The following is a 21357-nucleotide window of genomic DNA, read 5'->3' on the forward strand; positions in this document are numbered from 1 at the left end:
AAGTACCAGTGAGACATTTGAATTCATCTTTTGCACTTGGCATTGTGCATTGCAGCATCATGCTTTTTAGGTGTTGTCTGTATGTACCAAAGTCAGTTTGTCTTTACCTATTTTAACCAGCGATGTAATATCAGTTGGCCCAAGGAATTTGTTGGTAAGGGAAGCAGGTGCAGTGGTGCTGCTGCATTCAAGGATTACAGTATAATGTTTAATTAAGTTAACTTATCTTTACTCGTTGATATCCATTTGCTACCAATTGACGTGGCTTTTTCTTTTCTTTTTACTTTGTACAATTTCACTTCAACATTTAGATAATAGAAGGTTGTTTAGAGATGCCAGTGATTATTTCCAGTTGGGATATTTCTAAACATGTGAGCCCTACAGGGTGTGTCATGTGAAAAGTACTTTTGAGAGAGTTGGCGGTATGGTTGCTCGGTTGGCCTTACACCTGAATCGGGGAAGAAGTCATGAATCTTGCCCTTCCACTTGAACAGTGCAAGGGAAAAGAAACAGATGGGCATTCAGGGAGCTTTGAAAGAAAGAGACTGTGAGGTGAAGATCTAGGCTTGGTTCTGGAAGCTAAAATGCAGGAGGACACCCCTTGCAGAAAGTAATGCCACTAATATGTCATGCCACAAAAGAAACAGGTACATAATTTAGCATTTTCTTCCGCCTGAAGGAGCAAAATGAGACTGGGTGAAGAAAATTGCTTTGATTAACAATCATTTGCTGTTTGAAAATAAGGTGGCATAACAATTCACACCCAGGTGAAATAAGATTGGAAAAACGCAATTGAGTGCATGCACAAAGGGCCCAGGTTCCGGGTTATGCAGTTGTACAATTAGATACCTGGAATCGGAGAAGGGCAAAATCAGAGGGAAGTGTTGGTCTGGAGTGCGCTGCCTTAAACGACGGAGGAAACCAATTCAACAGTAACTTTCAAAATAGAATTAGATATGTATTGAAAATGCTAGATTCACAGGACGATGGGGGAAAGAACAGGGAAATTAGATCATTTGAAAATCTCTTTCAAATGCAAGATACTCTTGACGTTTTGGAGAAATGACTGCAACAACCAGAGGCTATCAAAAGCAGATGCAAAGGTTTTAACAACTAGTAAATTAATACTGTGCTGAATTGCCACATTAGAGATATAAAGTCTAAATGTTTATATGAATATTGGCTGTACTCAATTCATTACTTTCGCTGTAAAGTTAATATATTTTCAGTCTATTGTAAACAATTTGCTACAGTTAATGCACTCATCCCATCAAATTTTGCCTCTAATTTGGAAGCTTGCGAATTGAAGGAACTTAAGCATTATAATTCGGTGCAGTATTGAGGAAGCGCAGCCCTTTGAAGGGTCTTGTCTTTTTGGAGAGATGTTAAATTGAGGCTACTGTGCCCTTTCGGGTAAAGATCCAATGGCTTTTCTGGGAAATAAATGCCCTAGTTCTCCCAATGTCCTGCCTAACATTATCAGTCCTACACTAACATTAAAATAGATTGATTAACTGATCAAATGTATTGATTGTGGAATCATGCTGTGCACAAAATGGCTGCCAAGCCTGCAGAGGCAAAATTGATTCACTGGTTAGTTGGGATTTGGTTGAAGGCCTTTGAAGCAGGTGCTTAAGCTTGTCCATTGCTCTTTCCTGTATTAAATAATTCAGTGAATTTCATTGGAAGTTCACATATATAAATCATTAATGATGAAGGCCAGTCAGGCTGTTTTGAAAAATAAATTCATAATTCTTGACTTTGTAAGCAAGGGATAGTGTATTAAAGCAAGTTGGTCATACCAGATATTTACAAGTCATTAGTTATACCTTAGCTGGAATACTGTGACTAATTCTGGACACCACACTTGATGTCAAGGTCCTTGGGGAGGGTACAGTGAATATTTACTAGATTGGTAGCAGGACTGAAGAACATCAGTTCTGTGGCGAGTCTGGTGGATGTGAGATTGTTTTTCCTCAAGTAGAGAAGGTTAAGGAGGATGTTAAGGAGTTGTTTGTTCATAACTATGAGGGTGTTTTGATGGTGTTCATGAGGATAATGTTTTTCCATTGGTTAAAGGGTCAGTAAACAGGCAACAGATTAAAGATAATTGGCAAAGAACCATAGGGGAAGAAGAAAATGTTCTTTTTACAGTGAGGTATGGTGGTCTGGGGCAGGTTTAGCTCAGTTGGCTTGATAGCTGGTTTGTGGTGCAGAGCTGAGGTTATTCATGAAGGCCCTGCCTTCTCAACCTTGCCCCTCGCCTGAGGTGTGGTGATTCTTAGGTTAAGTCACCATCAGTTAGCTCTCTTTCTCCCCCCCCCACCACCCTCATATTTGGAAGCAGCCTATGGTCGTCTAGGACTAAGATGACCATGGGCGAGATTCTCCGCAAATGCGGAGAATCGTAAAGGCTGCCGTGGGATAGGCCGTGACCCACGGCAGCCTTCATGGCCACTTCTGGGGCCGATTATCCCCCTCGGGCGGAGCTAGGAGCGCGTCCCCGTGCGTCACGGCAGCTGACGCGGCCAATGACGTCAGCCGTGCATGCACAGGTTGGACAACGCCAACCCGTGCATGCGCAGTCGGCATCTTTCTCCTCAGCCGCCCGGCAAGACGTGGCGGCTTGATCTTGCCGGGCGGCGGAGGGGAACGTGTGAGTCAGTTTTGGACGCTGGCCCGACGATCGGTGGGTACCGATCGCGGGCCTGTCCTCTCCTGAGCACAGTTGTGGTGCTGCCGTGCCAATCAGGCCTCTAGATGCCCCAAACGGGCATCTGGTGCCCGTTTCACGACGGCAGCGAGCAGGTGTGTTTGCTGCCGTGGTGAAACGGGCGTGAAGGGCCGGCCGCTCGGCCCATCTGCCTCGGAGAATCGGCGCTCGCCGTAAAAATCAGCGAGCGGCGATTCGTGTGGGGGGGGGGGGGGGGGGGGGGAGAGAATAGCGGGAGGGCGTGAAAAATGTCGGGAGACCTTCCCGCTATTCTCCCACCCGGCGTGGGGGGTGGAGAATCTCGCCCCATATCTTTACCTTTGCTGCCCAAAATGGTGGTGGGAACAAATTCAATAGTAACTTGCAAAGTGGAATTAGATATATATTGAAAATGCCAGATTTGCAGGACAATGGGGGAAAGGGCATTGAACAGTTCTTTTAAAAAGTTGGTACAGATGCAATTGGCTAGACCTAATGGCCAAGATGGTAGCAACCCTGTTGTGGCCATTCCTGGGAACCCTGAAGTGATTTTAAATCCAACCAGACGCCTAGCTGTCTGCCACCAGTGTTCCCAGGTCCTGTATTCAAGGGCTGCCAGCCAATCGAAGGCCAGCAGTTCTTCTGTACGAGCAGTTCACTGGATGAGGTGGCCAGTGCTGGTACTGCAAGAGGCCTGTGAGAAGAAGCCTCACATTGAGGCCCTGGAGCCTAGCAAAGCAGGGGAGATCTTGTTGGGGCAAGTGAGGCAGGGCAACAGGAGGATTTGTTGGTTTAAAAGGTTCCCTGGTGGGGCCCTCTGTTGTGTGCAGCCCCCCCCCCCCCCCCCAAGGCAGTAGACACATGTACCAGGGTATACCTGACAGCTTACTGACATGGCTAGGACCCCCAAACCCGCTGCCATTGGCAGAATGCCAGCAGTGGTGAGTTGATGTCATTAAGTGATTATTAATTGGCCTTGGGCTGTGAAGACTCACCTCAACCTTCCCGACCCAGGACTTAATGCAGGCAACAGGCTCTCCTCCCTATGCCTTCCCACCCCGTTACCCATCGCCTGCCACCCGGAGGAGCATTCAATTCCATGTGGGTTTCTATGCTGTATGATTGTATGAAATAATTTGCAAAATTTCAGAAGTTTAGAAGAATACAGTAAATTAAATCACGATTGTTCTTTTTACATTTTATTATCTTATTGCAGTTCCAATTAAGAAACTTAAAAAATGAAGGATGCTATGCTTTTGTATAATTATTTGTTGTGTGAAATCTAAAGTATTTGTAGACTTAATTTAAGCAATGATCTCCCTTTTGAGATTGTTTATCCTTGCCTAGCACAATTCTCTGTGGTAGCTGGTGAATAAATAGGCAACACAATTCATGCTGGACAGGATGTACTCAGGGCCACCTTGGAATTAATTGTCACTACTGTATCAGCATGTGCCTTTGATTCATGCTCTTTCCTCCCCTTTTTCAGTCAATTATATTTTGAATAGATTTGATCAATTTATCCCAGTATAGTCGCCACGATTTGCTCACCATATGCGATGGTTAGCACAGCACAATAGCAGTGTAATATGGATGTAAAGGTCCTGTGTTTAAAAAGAAAATAGCTCCAGTGGATTAGCATTGTGTGCTAGAGGTTCCACAAAGAAACCATGGAACAAACCAGGCGATTGATTTAATTTCACAAAGTACATCCAGCTTAATTTGATATCTGAATTTAAATGAAATACCTTATCACAGGGGTCTGCATGGAAATGAGGATAATTCATTAAATTGTCAGAGACCCTCAATGCATCTGTTTCTGCATGAAATAAATGGAAAACTTAAGATGCTAAAACCTGCAACTTTGAAATTGATAGTGCAAATGGATAATGGTTATTGCTTTCTGAATGACATAAGTGACTGCCTGTTTTCCAATGTGAATGTCATGAATGCTGGGGACAGTGTATTAATTTTCTAGTTTTGTTTTGCTTAACATTCATAGGCATTACTGACAACAGTGGTGCACTGTTGTGGAGTTGGGAGGGAAATTAGGCTGATTGTGTACAACAGCTAGGGGAAGTTGTCAGCAGTTCTTGAATAACGCACATTGAAACTGGTCTCGAGGAACACAGCTATATGGACTTGAGATGAATCTGATCTTTTTGGCTAGAAAATGCAGTTGATCATAGTATCATAGAATCTCTACAGTGCAGAAGGAGGCCTTTCACCCACTGTCTACACCCACCCTCTGAAAGAGCACTCTACTTAGGCCCACTCCTCTGCTCTATCCATGTAACCCCATAACCCCACCTACCCTTTGGGCAATTTAGGCAACCTTTGGACACTTTAGGGGCAATTTTGCATGGCCAGTCTACCTAAGCTGCACAATTTTGGACTTGTGGAGGAAACCGGAGCAGACATGGGAAGAATGTGTGCAAACTCTACACAGGTAGCCAGCCGAGGTTGGAATTGAACCCGGGTCCCTGGTGCTGAGGCAGCAGTGCTAACCACTGTGCCACCATGCTGTCTGATGTGATCAGACTTGCAAGCAGCAGTTGAAATAACATTAGGAAGGTCAATTCATAAACAAGCAGTATTACTCTCCATGATGTTGGTATATATTTGTTCTGAATTTTCATTTCATTAAGTATTTATAATAAAATTTCACAGCATTACAAGCGAGAAATGCACTGTGGTATAATTATTTGCACCCAGATATTTGGCAACATGGTTTTTTAGAATTATAACCTCCTCCATAAAATTGTTCCACAATCCAATTTTGAACTTAATTAAACTGTAACAATAAAAATTCATTTCAATTGTTTATTGTACACCAGGGTGTTTAAAAAAAATGAAGAGAAGGTATTCAGTTTTTGAAAGCGTGCAAAGAAGAAAATGGAATTGACCTTCGCTGATGACTTGAAAATGAGTTTAAAAAAAAAAAATATTTATTAAGGTTTTACATTTTAGAGAATGATGCAACAAAATTACAAAATAATACATCATCATAAGCAAGGATTAAAATAAAAAGGTTCAGCATCCATGAGTACAGAGAGAGAGACAGGAGAACAATATCACAAGTGGCTTATACCTACACCTCAAGGACTGCAGCGGTTCAAGAAGGCAACTCGCCACCCACTTCTGAAGGGCAACTAGGGGTGGGCAATAAATGCTGGCCTAGCCAGCGACGCCCACATCCTGCAAATTAATTTAAAAAAAATACAATCATGAGTCATAACTAGGTACACACACCTAGGGCTGGTTTAGCACACTGGGCTAAATCGCTGGCTTTTAAAGCAGACCAAGGCAGGCCAGCAGCACGGTTCAATTCCCTCACCAGCCTCCCAAACAGGCGCCGGAATGTGGCGATTAGGGGCTTTTCACAGTAACTTCATTGAAGCCTACTCGTGACAATAAGCGATTTTCATTTCATTTTCACATACAGCCCCACCAGAGACTGATGGAGAAACAGAGGAGGCCATAAAAAACTTGGTAAAATGGTGCACATCATCCTTCTGGCCAGAACTACTAGAACTAATCCACAAGACGACAAGGGATCAGGGCACTACCCAGGCTCCGCATTTCCCTGGTGCACGCCAAGCAACTACGAATGAAGAAGAATGAATCAAATAAAATGGGGTCCCACCCCCCCCCCAGGGAGCAATAGGATATCCACCAAGCATAGGATTCTGCTCATCCCCAGGATCCCGTGCACCGAAGAAGTAAAACCCAATCCCCCAGGATGCTCCCAACAAGCACCCTGGAAAAGGGACTTCCCAAGCCCCCAAAGGCAACAGAATACCAGCCACAGTGCCTGACCTGGCCTAGCCCAGCACATCGCGCCCCAGCTGAACCCATACCTCTCCCATCCCATCCGGGGTAATGTACTAACACTAAGAAGAAAAGAATAATCACTCCAGCCCCAGCTAGGGGGAGCCTCACCCCATGAAGAAGAACAGTTAAGACCCCCAGCAACTGGACGCATTGGGAGGGAGCGCCAATTCCCTCCTCCCGGTTACAACTACGGAAACCTCCAGACCAGGTCAGGATTAAAAGCAGCACCCTGCTCAAATGGAGTAAGAGAAATAAAGAAAACCACCAAGGGAGAGATGCTGGAAATGGCTCGGAATGACCGCCATCACAGAAAGAATGCCAGAGCAATCCCTTTCCTCAACATCCCAACCACAATTAGGATTTGTAAGGTTTATCTCTGCTATTCTTTGCAAACCACCTGCGGCGGCTAAGGTGCTGAGGGGGTTTATGGACCAGATGGGAGGGGTGAATCCTTGGAGGTTCGCGAGGGAATTTTCATACTTCTCCCATGTGCATAAGGCCTACTCCAGGATCGACTTCTTTGTTTTGAGTAGGGTGCTGATTGCGGGGGTAGTAGACGCTGAGTACTCGGCGATAGCTATTTCTGACCATGCCCCGCATTGGGTGGACCTCGAACTGGGGGAGGAGTGGGACCAGCGCCTGTTGTGGCGCTTGGAGGTGGGGCTGCTGGCGGACGAGGATGTGAGGGGGCGGGTTCGAGGATGCATCGAGAGGTACCTGGAGGCCAACGATAATGGGGAGGTCTGAGTGGGGACGGTCTGGGAGGCGCTGAAGGTGGTGGTTCGGGGGGGAGTTGATTTCCATTCGGGCCCACAGGGAGAGAGGGGAGCAGAGAGAAAGGGAGTGATTGGTGGGGGAGATGGTGAGGGTGGACAGGAGGTACGCGGAGGCCCCGGAGGAGGGATTGCTGAGGGAGCGGCGCAGCCTTCGTGCTGAGTTTGACTTGTTGACCACCAGAAAGGCGGAGGCTCAATGGAGAAAGGCTCAGGATGCGGTGTTCGAGTATGGGGAGAAGGCGAGTAGGATGCTGGCCCACCAGCTTCGTAAGTGGGATGCGGCTAGGGAGATTGGTGGAGTTAAGGACCGGGGAGGAAATGTGGTGTGGAGGTGGGTAGACATTAATGGGGTCTTCAGGGACTTTTATGAGAGAGACTATATCGGTCCAAAACTCCGGCGGAGAATGGGGGGATGGGGCGCTTTTTGGACCGGCTGAGATTCCCGAGGGTGGAGGAGGGATGGGTGGAGGGTCTGGGGGCGCCAGTTGAGCAGGAGGAGCTGGTTAAAGGGATAGGGAACATGCAGTCGGGGAAGGTGCCGGGGCCGGATGGGTTCCCGGTTGAATTTTACAAGGCGTATGCAGACCTGCTGGGCCCCCTGTTGGTTAGGACCTTCAGTGAGGCGAGGGAGGGGGGGCTTTGTCCCTGACGATATCTCGGGCGCTGATCTCCTTGATCCTTAAGCAAGACAAGGATCCCCTGCAGTGTGGGTCATACAGGCCGATCTCACTCCTGAATGTGGACGCCAAGTTGTTGGCAAAGATCTTAGCCACAAGGATAGAAGATTGTGTGCCGCAGGTTATCCACGAGGATCAAACGGGGTTTGTGAAGGGGAGGCAGCTGAACACTAATATACGGAGGCTCTTGAACGTTATTATGATGCCTGCGGTGGAAGGGGAGGCGGAGATAGTGGTGGCGCTAGATGCGGAGAAGGCCTTTGATAGGGTCGAGTGGGGGTACTTGTGGGAGGTGCTGGAAAGGTTCGGGTTTGGGGAGGGGTTTGTCAGTTGGGTGAGGCTGTTGTATGAGGCCCCGATGGCGAGTGTGGCCACGAATAAGAGGAGGTCGGAGTATTTTCGACTATACCAAGGGACGAGGCAGGGGTGTCCCCTGTCCCCCCTACTTTTTGCGCTGGCAATTGATCCCCTGGCTATGGCGCTGAGGGAGTCGGGGGATTGGAGGGGGCTGGTCCGGGGTGGGGAGGAGCACCGAGTGTCGCTCTATGCGGATGACCTATTGTTGTATGTGGTGGACCTGGTGGGGGGAATGCCGGTGGTGATGGGGATTCTCTGGGAATTTGGGGATTTCTCGGGGTATAAGCTTAACTTTGGGAAAAGCGAGCTGTTTGTGGTACACCCAGGGGACCAGGAGGGGGGATTGGGAGGCTCCCACTGAAAAGGGCGGAGAGGAGCTTCAGGTACTTGGGGGTTCAGGTGGCCAGGAGCTGGGGGGCCTTGCATAAGCTGAACCTCACAAGGCTGGTGGAGCAAATGGAGGAGGAGTTTACGAGGTGGGACATGCTGCCGCTGTCTTTGGCGGGTAGGGTGCAGTCAGTCAAGATGACGGTGCTCCCGAGGTTTCTGTTCCTGTTCCAGTGCCTCCCCATCCTTATCCCGAAGGCCTTTTTCAGGCGGGTTAACAGGAGCATTACGGGGTTAGTGTGGGCACACGGGACTCCAAGGGTGAGACGGGTGTTCTTGGAGCGGGGCAGGGATGGGGGGGGTGGTGTTGCCCAACCCAACCTCTGTGGGTATTATTGGGCTGCCAATGCAGCGATGGTGTGTAAGTGGGTAATGGACGGGGAGGGGGCTGCATGGAAGAGGCTGGAGATGGCATCCTGTGTGGGTACGAGCCTGGAAGCGCTTGCAACGGCGCTGCTACCGCTCCCTCCGACGAGGTATACCACGAGCCCGGTGGTGGCAGCTACCCTCAAGATTTGGGGGCAATGGAGGCGGCACAGGGGGGAGGTGGGGGCCTCGATGGGGTCCCCGATACGGGGGAACCACCGGTTTGTTCCGGGGAGAATTGATGGCGGGTTCCTGAGTTGGCACAGGGCAGGTGTCAGGAGGCTGGGGGACCTGTTCATAGACTGGAAATTTGCGAGCCTGGCTGAGCTGGAAGGGAAGTTCAGGCTCCCCCCGGGGAACACCTTTAGGTACATGCAAGTAAGGGCGTTTGTCAGGCGGCAGGTGGCGGGGTTCCCCCTGCTGCCGCCGCGTGGGGTCCAGGACACGGTGCTCTCGGGGGTATGGGTTGGAGAGGGGAGGATCTCGGAAGTGTACCAGGTGATGAAGGAGGTAGACGAGGCCTCGGTGGAGGAGCTGAAAGATAAATGGGAGGAGGGGCTGGGTGAGGAGATTGAGGAGGGGTCGTGGGCGGATGCCCTAGAAAGGGTGAGCTCCTCCTCTTCGTGTGCAAGGCTTAGCCTCATACAGTTTAAGGTACTGCATAGGGCTCATATGACCGGGACAAGGATGAGCCGGTTTTTTGGGACCGAGGACAGGTGTATTCGGTGCTCAGGGAGCCCAGCAAACCATGTCCACATGTTCTGGGCATGCCCAGCGCTGGGGGAATTTTGGAAGGGTGTAGCAAGGACGGTATCGAGGGTGGTAGGATCCAGGGTCAATCCAGGCTGGGGACTCGCAATATTTGGGGTTGCAGTGGAGCCGGGAGTGCAGGAGGTGAAAGAGGACGGTGTTCTGGCCTTTGCGTCCCTAGTAGCCCGGCGGAGGATTCTTCTTCAGTGGAAGGATGCGAGGCCCCCAAGCGTGGAGGCCTGGGTCAACGATATGGGGGGGTTTATTAAATTGGAGAGGGTGAAATTTGCCCTAAGGGGGTCAGTGCAGGGTTTTTTCAGGCGATGGCAACCAGTCCTAGATCTCCTGGCAGAACGGTAAAAACAAAAGGTCAGCAGCAGCAGCAACCCGGGGTGGGGGGTTGTCTCTTTGTTTTTGTTTTGGGTTGAATATCTGTTTTTTGCCAATGATGGGGGTTAATTTATTGTTTCTCTTTTGTATTTACGGGGGGTTCTGTTTTTGTTTGTTTTTGTTCTTAGAATTTTCTGTTATTGTTTTCTTTTTTGTGAAAATGTGAAAATTTGAATAAAAATTATTTAAAAAAAGAAAACAAATTGGTGCATTAATAATTGTGGAATTGGCAACAATAATTGAACACTTGGGGATGTTCTGTATTAATATGTAAGATGTAAAGTTATTTTCTGCCAGGACATGTATGATTTATGATTTGCAGTTGTGTGTGGAACATTTACTATGTTCAGACAGAAATGTAGGATGACTTGTGTTTGCTTATTCGCATTTCAGCAGAAAGTCAGTGAGACTTAACGCAGTTGGGTTTTTCCCGAAGCTCTTGAGCTTCAAGTACTGTATGTCAGATTGTGACACTGTCGATCTGAATGAGTTGCAAAAAAAATAAATAAATTGGAGTAAAAACAGTACGGTAAAATGTGCATCCAATCCCAGAAGACTAGACAGGCAGACATTAATGGGTTACCGGCTGTTTTACACAATATAAAATTCAGAATCTTGGAATATCTGTGGTGACTTTGAGAAATTTATAGCCGAGTATATTGTTAGGGAATCTAGTTTGATTCACCTTCTTCACTGATGTTATCTAATCTCTGGCACATATACAATTATTTAATTACTGTCTTTGTATGTTAGCATATCATGTTAATGTCATGTGTCATGGCACTGTACACTCAGCAGGCTGTTGACTTTTATGCTTCAAACATGCTTGTGTCTTTTCATGGCTCATTGAATACATAGAATATAATCAATTAGTCATTTTGATTCGACAGTTACATAGAATAGACAGACCAGATAGTTTACTTTCATTCCCCTCTCCACACTACCAATAAGGTAGCTATTGAGTGACTGCATTACACATATACTTTGTTGGGACTAATCAGTGTAATTTTCACCTGATTACTTTGAAAGAATGGCTCTCGGCCTGAATTTCCTGAAAACTAATCTTCTTGACCATTCAGTGGCCAAAATGTGGCCCAACTCCAGAATGGCTAACAGGAAATGGGACGCACTCAAATGGGTAAACCTACGGAGAACTGGGGCTGAAGAGAAAATGGGTAGTGTTGTACCTGTAAAATCTCAGATACTTTTGACCAGTTTACTTATTCAAAAGTTTTACCCAGGTGCCCTTATTTGTGAGATGAACAAAGGACGAAACAGGTTCACGGTTTAACGCAATGTTATTCATAGTTCTCTTACTCAACAAAATATGACTCAGGCTCACAGTTGAGCTTTGGGTTTTGGGTTTTACGTGCACTTGATGCACTTAAAGGATGCTGGTAGGCTACGATCACTCAATGTGGATGTCTTCTCTCGGTTTGAAACCCAGGGTCCTTTCTTCTTGCGATGGTTGTGCCTGGGGGACTCCAAGGTTATAGCTGAAGATCTGTTTGATGTTCCTTTCTTTCTACTCGAATGCTAGCATTGAGTCATAGCTATATGCCAACATCTGGCCATTGTCCCATCCAGACCCCAACTTATTAATGGAAAAAACAGGATGCTTTTGTTTGTCCATGATGATTCAATAAAGACTCTGAAATGGTCTCGTCTGACCTGTCCTCTGAAATGGTCTCGCCTGACCTGTCCTCTGAAATGGTCTCGCCTGACCTATCCTCTGAAATGGTCTCGCCTGACCTGTCCTCTGAAATGGTCTCGTCTGACCTGTCCTCTGAAATGGTCTCGCCTGACCTGTCCTCTGAAATGGTCTCGTCTGACCTGTCCTCTGAAATGGTCTCGCCTGACCTGTCCTCTGAAATGGTCTCGCCTGACCTGTCCTCTGAAATGGTCTCGCCTGACCTGTCCTCTGAAATGGTCTCGCCTGACCTGTCCTCTGAAATGGTCTCGTCTGACCACCCATCAGCTCATTATGGAGTCTGACAACTTGTTTTGTCTGTTCTTCATCCTGTTGCAAAGTTGATCACTTTGTCTGGAAGTTTGTTACATATTCATAACATGGTCTTGTTCTTTGGAGTGGGTAATCGTGGGGGAGGACGTGCAGACTCCACACAGACAGTGACCCAGCCGGGAATCGAACCTGGGACCCTGGAGCTGTGAAGCATTTATGCTAACCACCATGCTACCCTGCTGCATGTAGATTAAAATTCCCCATGATAACTGCTGTACCATTTCTACATGCATCAGTTATTTCTTTGTTTATTGTCTGCCCCACCATAACGTTACTATTTGGTGGCCGGTAGACTACTCCTATCAGTGACTTTTTCGCCTTACTATTCCTGATTTCCACCGAAATGGATTCAACCTTATCCTCAATAGCACCGATGTCATCCCTTACTATTGCCCGGATGTCATCCTTAAATAACAGAGCAACACCACCTCCCTTACCATCCACTCTGTCCTTCCGAATAGTTTGATACCCTCGGATATTTAACTCCCAGTTGTGACCATCCTTTAACCATGTTTCAGTAATGGCCACTAAATCATAGTTATTCACGATGATTTGTGCCATCAACTCATTTACTTTGTTCCGAATACTACAGGTAAAGTACACTTATGTTGGTTTTTTTACCTCTGTTTTGAATCTTAACATCTCCAGTTTTATTCCTTTTAGTATTACTGGGCCTATTCACTGAGCTCCCCTCAGTCACTGTACCTTGTTCTGTCGCCCTTTTAGATTTTTGACTATGTCTTCTCTGCCTTGCACTTTTCCCCTTACTTCCTTTTGCTTCTGTCCCTGTTTTACTACCTTCCAACTTCCTGCATCGGTTCCCATCCCCCTGCCACATTAGTTTAAACCCTCCCCAACAGCTCTAGCAAAAACCCCCCCGAGGACATCGGTTCCAGTCCTGCCCAGGTGCAGACCGTCCGGTTTGTACTGGTCCCACCTCCCCCAGAACCGGTCCCAATGCCCCAGGAATTTGAATCCCTCCCTCTTGCACCATCTCTCGAGCCACGCATTCATCCTATCTGTTCTGACATTCCTACTCTGACTAGCTTGTGGCACTGGTAGCAATCCTGAGATTACTACCTTTGAGGTCCCACATTTTTAGTTTAACTCCTAACTCCCTGAATTCCGCTTGTAGGACCTCATCCCGTTTTTTTAACCTATATCGTTGGTGCCTATGTGCACCACGACAGCTGGCTGTTCCCCCCCCCCCCCCCCAAAGAATGTCCTGCAGCCGCTCCGGGACATCCTTGACCCTTGCACCAGGGGGGCAACATACCATCCTGGAGTCTCGATTGCGTCCACAGAACCGCCTGTCTATTCCCCTTACAATCGAGTCCCCTATCACTATAGCCCTGCCATTTTTCTTCCTGCCCTGCTGTGCAGCAGAGCCAGCCACGGTGCCATGAACCTGGCTGCTGCTGCCTTCCCCTTGTGAGCCATCTCCCTCAACAGTATCCAAAGCGGTATATCTGTTTTGCAGGGAGATGACCGCAGGGGACACCTGCACTGCCTTCCTACTCTTGCTCTGTCTTTTGGTCACCTATTTGCTATCTCCCTCAGTAACTTTCACCTGCGGTGTGACCAACTCGCTAAACGTGCTATCCACAACCTCCTCAGCATCGTGGATGCTCCAAAGTGAGTCCATCCGCAGCTCCAGAGCCGTCAAGCGGTCTAACAGGAGATGCAACTGAACACACTTCTTGCACGTGAAGGAGCCAGGGACAGTGAATGTGTCCCTGAGCTCCCACATCGCACACGAGGAGCATGACACGGGTCTGGGATCTCCTGCCATGTCTTAAACCTTAGGTAAACTTATACAACTACAATTTCAAAATACAAATAAATAAATAAATTAGACAATTTTTATACAGTTTATCATTCTCAATCTCTCTCTTTAGAGACTGTGACTACAGTGGGCCTACAGTTGTTCCCGTAACAGCCTCCCCGGACAGGCGCTGGAATGTGACGACTAGGGGCTTTTCACAGTAACTTCATTTGAAGCCTACTCGTGACAATAAGCGATTTTCATTTCATTTCATTTAATTGTAATATATCATGACTCTTAGGGTGTAATCTAACCAAAACATTTCTAAGTATGATTTGTGGTGGGTTTTGCTGGGAGTTTCTTCCTGGCTCTGCTGACGAATTCCCCACCGCTATCTGACCACATTTCGTCACTTTTTGGGCTCTGGGGAGTTTCTCACCGGTTTAACCCACACTTAACATTATTTTCATCACTGGGGAGCTGGACTTGCTCCCAGACAGGCGGATCAGAGACCAGGCCGCCATTTTGAAAGGGTGCCCCTATCTCAAAGTGAGCTTGTGGGCTCTCCCTTACTTCCCACCCATGAACAACGTCATCCCACACACCCCTCCCAAGTGAGGACACCCTATTTACAAGCTCCCCCACCCCCTTTCAGGACCCCCACCCGTCACCGCCCCCAGAGGCTCCTTCTTACCTGCCCTGCACCCACTCACCCTCCATAACCCCCCTTTTACCCTCCTTTCATGGGCATGGATTCGGACACTGACTGTTGGCAGTGCCACCCAGGCACCCTTACACTGGCACCCTGGCAGTGCTCTCTGCCACCTGGGCACCTTGACAGTGCCAGGATGGCAGTACCAAAATGTCAGCCGGGCCATGCCAAGATGCCCGCGTTTCAGGAGGCCACCCTGCCCTATCCCTGATCACCCAGCGCCTCTGATGGCCAGGGAGACCCCCCCGGATGCCGTTCCACCTGGTCCAAGTTTGTGTGGACCAGTATTGAGTGGCACCCAGCTGGGGATTCCCAGGGGAGGCCGTTAGATGCCGGGGGACCGGTTGATCCCAGGTGAGTAGGTTTAAGGCCTATTTACGTGAGTGGCGGCTTGTTCACACCCATTGTGGGTGGGTTGCTGATCTTGATGCCTCGTGGGACTTGGGTAGATCCTGCGAGGCGTAGTAGCGGCCGGGATCTACCAATCATGCAGATCATCTACCAGTCATGTTGAACTCCCATTCGAGGACAACATGGCTGGTACATCTTTTTTATTTATTTTTATTTTTTATAAATTTAGAGTACCCAATTCATTTTTTCCAATTAAGGGGCAATTTAGCATGGCCAATCCACCTAGCTGGCACATTTTTGGGTTGTGGGGGCGAAACCCACGCAAACACGGGGAGAACGTGCAAACTCCACACGGACAGTGACCCAGAGCCGGGATCGAACCTGGGACCTCGGCGCCGTGAGGCCACAGTGCTAACCTACTGCGCCACCGTGCTGCCTGGCTGGTACATCTTGCCCTTTGTGTTTAACTTTGCTACCTGAACCAGTGAACTGCATGCCTAGTGGTTGGGACGTTAACTCTTTCACGACTTAAACAGAATGAGTCTTCATGAGAATCCAGAGTTACTTATTGAAATAGTTATTAGTCTGTGCAATTCGATCAATTGCAATTTGTAGATGTCAGGGGTGTATGTTGAGCATAATCAAAGATTTGTTTACTACTAATGTTTGTCCATTATCCCAGTGACGTTGCTTATGTACCAAAATTGTGTGCTGACAGAATGAGTTAAGGCAGCATTAGCTGTATAGAATTCCTTACATCCTTTGATTTTTGCTGTGCTTTTAAGTTCACCTGTTCTGTTGCAGGAAATTAATTTAAACATGGCAATTTAATTTCCAGTACTATGATTTCTTGGGTTGGATTCTGCTATCCCAATGTTGGACAGACCTACATTGGGAGACCAAAATGAATAGTTGGGCTGAATGCAAACCCAGTATTAGATTAAAGATACCATTGCCACCAAGTCAGGGGATCAACCCTGGTTCAATGAAGAGTAGAGGAGGTCGTGCCAAGAGCAGTACCAGACGTACCTAAAAATGAGGTGTCAGTCTGGTTGGGGGTGGGGGGAGGCGGGTGGAGGGAGCAGGTAGCAAATCAGTGCAAAAGACAAGGCTGTAGCATTATCTATAATCTTTAGCCAGAAATGCCGAGTGGCTGCTCCATCTCGACCTCCTCCAGAGGACACAAGCATCACGTATGCCAGTCTTCAGCTAATTTGGTTCACTCCACATGATATTAAGAAATGTTGAAGGCATTGGTTACTGCAAAAGACATGGGCCCTGACAATATTCTGGCATTGGTGCTGAAGACTTGCTCTGAAACTTGCTGCACCCCTAGACAAGCTGTTCCGGTACAGCTACAACACTGACATCCACCTAGCAATGTGGAAAATTGCCCGGGTATATCTTGTACACAGAATGCAGGACAAATCCAACACAGCCAATTACCGTCCCATCAGTCTAGTCTCGATCATCAGTAAAGTGATGGAAGAGCTAATCAAATTGAGATGGGCTGAATGGCCTCCTTCTGCACTGTAAATTCTATGATTTTATAAGGTCAGAAGATCAGTGATATTTACACAATGTTCACCATTTGTTACTGCTCAGATACAGAAGCAGATCTTGCTGCATTTGGACATTTACTGGCAATATCCAGGCCTGGGCTGACAAGTGGCAAGTAATATTGTACCATACAAGTGCCAAGCAACAACCACCTTCGTCAAGAGAGAGTCTAACTCTTGGCCCCTTGATATTCAGTGGCTTTCCCTTTGCTGAATCCCCAATTTCAACATCCTGGGAGTTGTCACCTATTGCCAACATCCTGGGGGTAACCATTGATGACAAACTGAACTGGACTAGCCATATTAATACTATGGCTTCAAGAGCAGGTCAAAAGCTTGGGACCCTGTGGCAAGTAAATCATCTCCTGATGCCACAAAGCCTGTCTACCATCTACAAAGCACAATTCAGGGGTGTAGTGGAATACTCTCCACTTTCCTGGATGAGTACGGCTCCAACAGCACGCAAGAAACTTGACCCCATCCAGGGCAAAGCAGCCCAATTGATTGGCACCCCATCCACAAATATTCCCTTCTTCAACCACCAACAAAACAACGGCAGTCATGTGTACCTTCTACAAGTTGCACAGCAGGAATTCACCAAGACTCATCAGCACCTTCCAAATCCACGAACACTGCCATCTGGAATGAAAAGAGCAGCAGATACATGGAATTACCACTCCTGGAAGTTCCCCTTCACGCCACTCATCAATCCTGACTTGGAAATATATTGCCGTTGGTTCACTGCCATTGAGTTCAAAATTCTGGAACTCCCTCCCGAGGGAGTGTGGGTGTTATATACCTACACCACATGGACAACAGCAGTTCAAGGAGGCAGCTCAACACCACCACCTCCAGGGCAATTTGGGATGGACAATAAATGTTGGCCTAGCCAGTGAAGCCCACATCCCTGGAATTAATAAAAAAAATACACATCTGAGAAAGTAAATAAAATGCAAAAATAAGGGTTAAAAGGTTCATTTTCATATTGTACAATTCTGAAATTTCTTTGCCTCTGAGGAATGCCATGGGATCTTAACTATGCATTTATATGATTGTAACTCTGGTGAGATAGTATTGCCTTAGATTAAATATATTTACCGTTTAAGTATTTTCAGCATTTAAATCTGCATCCAGAATGGATCAGCTAAAGTATTAGAGCTTAAAACGGTGGTAAATAATTCAAAGCTACATATCTAAACTGAATCTAATTTGTTCAGGTTAACTTTTCCTGCACAGATGAAGATGATTGGTCCTCAGAACGTTGGGCTGTGGATGTACTGCATTTTATATCTTGTCCTGTATTACGCTGCTATTTATGTTGACCAGAATCTAGAATTGTTTTACATCTCTGGGGAAAAAAGGGCAGCATAATTTTACATTTTCTGTTCTACTGTTTCTTTCCAAACAGTCTGCCCCACAGTTAGTATAGTCTGAGTTGTGTTGCTGAAGTTTTATGTACTAAAATGGCTACTGTGGGATTAATATTATTTTAAGGTGAAGTATACTAGTTAAGACAAACATATATCTTGCACTCTAATGTCATGGGAATGTCCCTTTAAGAAAGTTTTTTGTCTATCACATGGCTTCAGTGATGTCATTTGTGTGGGTGGAGCTGAGTTGGGGTTGAGAGTTTTTTGGTTTCGCTTTCAGATTTGGCTGCTGTGGACTCAGACAGAGAACAGAAGTTTTTTTTGGCCTGCCTCTCTATTTCCATTTTAAAAGTTCCAGACTGCTTGGTAACTTAAAAGAGAATTGTTTTCTGGAAGGAATTCAAATCTGCTGTTTGAAAAGGGGAACAGTGTATCAATAACAACAGTGAGAATGTTGTGTGCTAGGCCACGCCTTTGAAAAGGGGTTTCTAGTTTTATTGGATTTTGTTATTGAATTGGAACAGTTAAGGGGGAATTCATTCAGGGTTATACATAGATTACTGTAGCTGTGTGGGGTCTTTATGTTCATAATTGATAAAATAATTCTTGCTTTGTGTGTTTATACAAATGTTAACTAAATTCTTAGAATAAAGCTTGTTTTGTTGATTAAAAGCGTCTAAGACGTCTATTGAATAACACCTGAAAAGCAGGCTCTTGTGCTCATCCTAGCCAAATTCAACAAAGCTTTCTCGGTCAGGTGAACTCCATAATATACTTTGGAGTTTTTAAACCCTGGCCCATAACACTAAAGAGAAGTTACAACAGTATTAAATAGGAATAGAACCTAGTAGTGCTGTAACGTTTTTGCAGGCTAATTCTTCCCTACCTAGCAGTTGCATTAATCCTAACACAGTATGTTAGAAAGGGAAAATGTTAATGTTGCAACTTAATTGATTCTTGTGGAAATCAAAGAGTAAAAGTAGAACAATTTTGTTTTGTAGAATTGGTTGATTGCACATCCAATGAAGAAGAGGTAAATGAAACTCAGCCTTGGGCCAAGCCTCTTATCCAACTCTGGCAGAATAAACCGCACAATTTTCAAGCAGAGAAGGAGTATAATGAAGAAACCTCAAAAATGGAACCATATTGTGCCATTTGCTCACTTTTCTTTCCTTATTACCAGGTAACGTGTTACTTTACTCAAAGGGCGAAATTAAAAATAGTACGATGATGAATCTGAACAGTTTTCACGTTCAAAATATTTTTTTCCAGATTTGATCATGGACTTTTAGCTCTGAGGCATGAGTTAGTTTTGGGGGATAAAGACAATCGTTAGGGTGTTCAGGAGAAACCTACCCAGAGAGTGGTGAGAATGTGGAATTCACTACCGCAAGAAGTGGTTGAGGCAGCCGGCATAGGTGCATTTTATGGGAAGCTAGATGATCACATGAAGAAGAAAGAAATGGAAGGATTGTGAATTCAGCTAAAGAGGGTCGGAGGTGGTTTGTGTGGAGGATAAACACTGACATTAACCTTTTAGGTGGAAAGATATGTTCCTGTGCTTGTAAATACTACGTTGCATGATACAGTACCATGCCGATCTATGATCTTACCAGTTAGTCTCTCAAACTAGTAAAATTGAACAGTTTCAGCAAACTTTTGACTACCCATAGCATTTTATAGTGAATTCATTTTTTAAAAAAGTTACTGGTCTGAATTAGGAATTTCTAAAAATGTATGGAATCGCACATTTTGATACTTAATGTGGTGTATTAAATCACACTCGAAATTTTAGACTAATAATTTTTCATTGATTATTCTCTTTATATCTGAAGTGCATCAAGTTATACAAGTCTAATGGAATATTTAAGGTCGAAAGAAAAGTTACATATGCAAATCTGCTCTCTTTACAGATATGGACTGATCTGTGTATTTGCACCATGTATTTGTATTTAGTGAATTAACAAGATCCAATAAATTAAGAATCTTTCAGATCATAACTTATTTTGAACTTATTGATTTATCTATTTGCTGACAGGACCATGTAGCGATAGAGGTTTACGCAAAAAAATGGAGCCAATACATTTTATGCATGTCAATGTCCATAGTGTAACCAATAAGGTTGGTGAACTGTAGGCATGGGTTGCCAGATGGGACTATTACATAGTTGCCTGAACAGAGATATGGCTCAAACAAAACCAGGAATGGATTTGCATTATTCCTGGTTACTGAGTATTCTGAAATGGTGAAGGAAAATGAGGAGGCTACGTGGAAGTATATACTAAGGATGATGAAGCCGTTTTAAATACCAATGATGCACTTGCTGCTTCTGTGACCCAAATCTTTTTGATTTGAGTGAAGGAACAGAAGTGGAGATGTTACATTGCTGCGTGTGTTTTTTTTCTGTATCTATATACATAAATAATATATATAACAGCAGTGAGAAGGAGACAGCTGAGCAAATTTCAAAGGCCTGCAACAAAAATAGATCATTATTGGGGGGCTTTAATTACTCTCATCTGCATGTGGCATGAATCAGTGTTCAAAGAGGGAAGGAGAATAATTTCTGATATACATAGGTCAATATGTCTCTCAGCAAGGGAGGAAGCAATGTTAGCTCTGGCTCTGGAAAATGAAGTTGTTCAAGTTCTGCGTGTTACACTAATAGATCATCTAGCTGACAGTGACCACAGCATAATTCAGTTATGGAAAAAGGCCAGAAAATATCAAAGATAAAAATGCATAACTGGGGAAGAGCTAATTTCAGTGATTTTAAAAAGGGACCATATGCAGATAGATTGGAAAAGACAGGGTAGAGCAATAAGGGAGCAATCTAGGGCATTTAGCAAAATAGAGAGTTCAAGTAGAAATGAGGTATCTTCCTTTGAAGGGGAAAAAGTAGGGCACCCGAAGCTGATGTGCCCTGGATGACAAAGGAGGTTTATGACAAATGACAGGAGAAAGTTTCAAGACGTTAGGGAAGACAGGAGGGAACTAAAAAAAGTTAACTCAGGAAGCAAGGGGAAGTTACAAGAAAAGACTAACTCTCTTTCTTTTGAGGGAACTGAACCCTCAAACATCTTTAAACCTATCTAGTGTAAACGGTTTCCCAGGAAAAAGTTGTTGTTTATTAAGGACCCAATGGAAATGCAGAGAACATGGCACAGAATTAAATGAGCACTTTGTACGGGTCCTCGCAAGGAAAGCAGATGATATGATGGCTACAATAAATAATCAGAGGGATGTTATGAGTAGGAGAATAATGGATAGAAAAGACCTACTAAAAAAAGCATTACTGAGAATAATAATAATGATCACTTATTGTCACAAGTAGGCTTCAATGAAGTT

General features: G+C 45.6%; 1 protein-coding gene across 6 annotated transcripts in view; it reads left to right on the forward strand.

Annotated features, from left to right (window-relative positions):
* The window catches only part of LOC119970159 (lysine-specific demethylase 4C-like), a 478393-nt gene that overhangs the window by 242215 nt on the left and 214821 nt on the right, over positions 1 to 21357 (forward strand). For 4 of the 6 annotated variants that reach the window (XM_038804261.1, XM_038804264.1, XM_038804265.1 and 1 more), the window contains exon 13: positions 19011 to 19192. The exons of 1 other annotated variant lie outside the window; for it this stretch is intronic. In XM_038804261.1, the coding sequence (XP_038660189.1) occupies positions 19011 to 19192 (182 nt within the window). Of the gene's footprint in view, positions 1 to 6137; positions 6332 to 19010; positions 19193 to 21357 lie in introns of those variants that run through there. One more of the 6 variants, XM_038804266.1, reaches the window with a different exon arrangement.

Source organism: Scyliorhinus canicula, chromosome 8 (genome assembly GCF_902713615.1).
Source record: "Scyliorhinus canicula chromosome 8, sScyCan1.1, whole genome shotgun sequence".
In the NCBI taxonomy this organism is placed as follows: domain Eukaryota; kingdom Metazoa; phylum Chordata; class Chondrichthyes; order Carcharhiniformes; family Scyliorhinidae; genus Scyliorhinus; species Scyliorhinus canicula.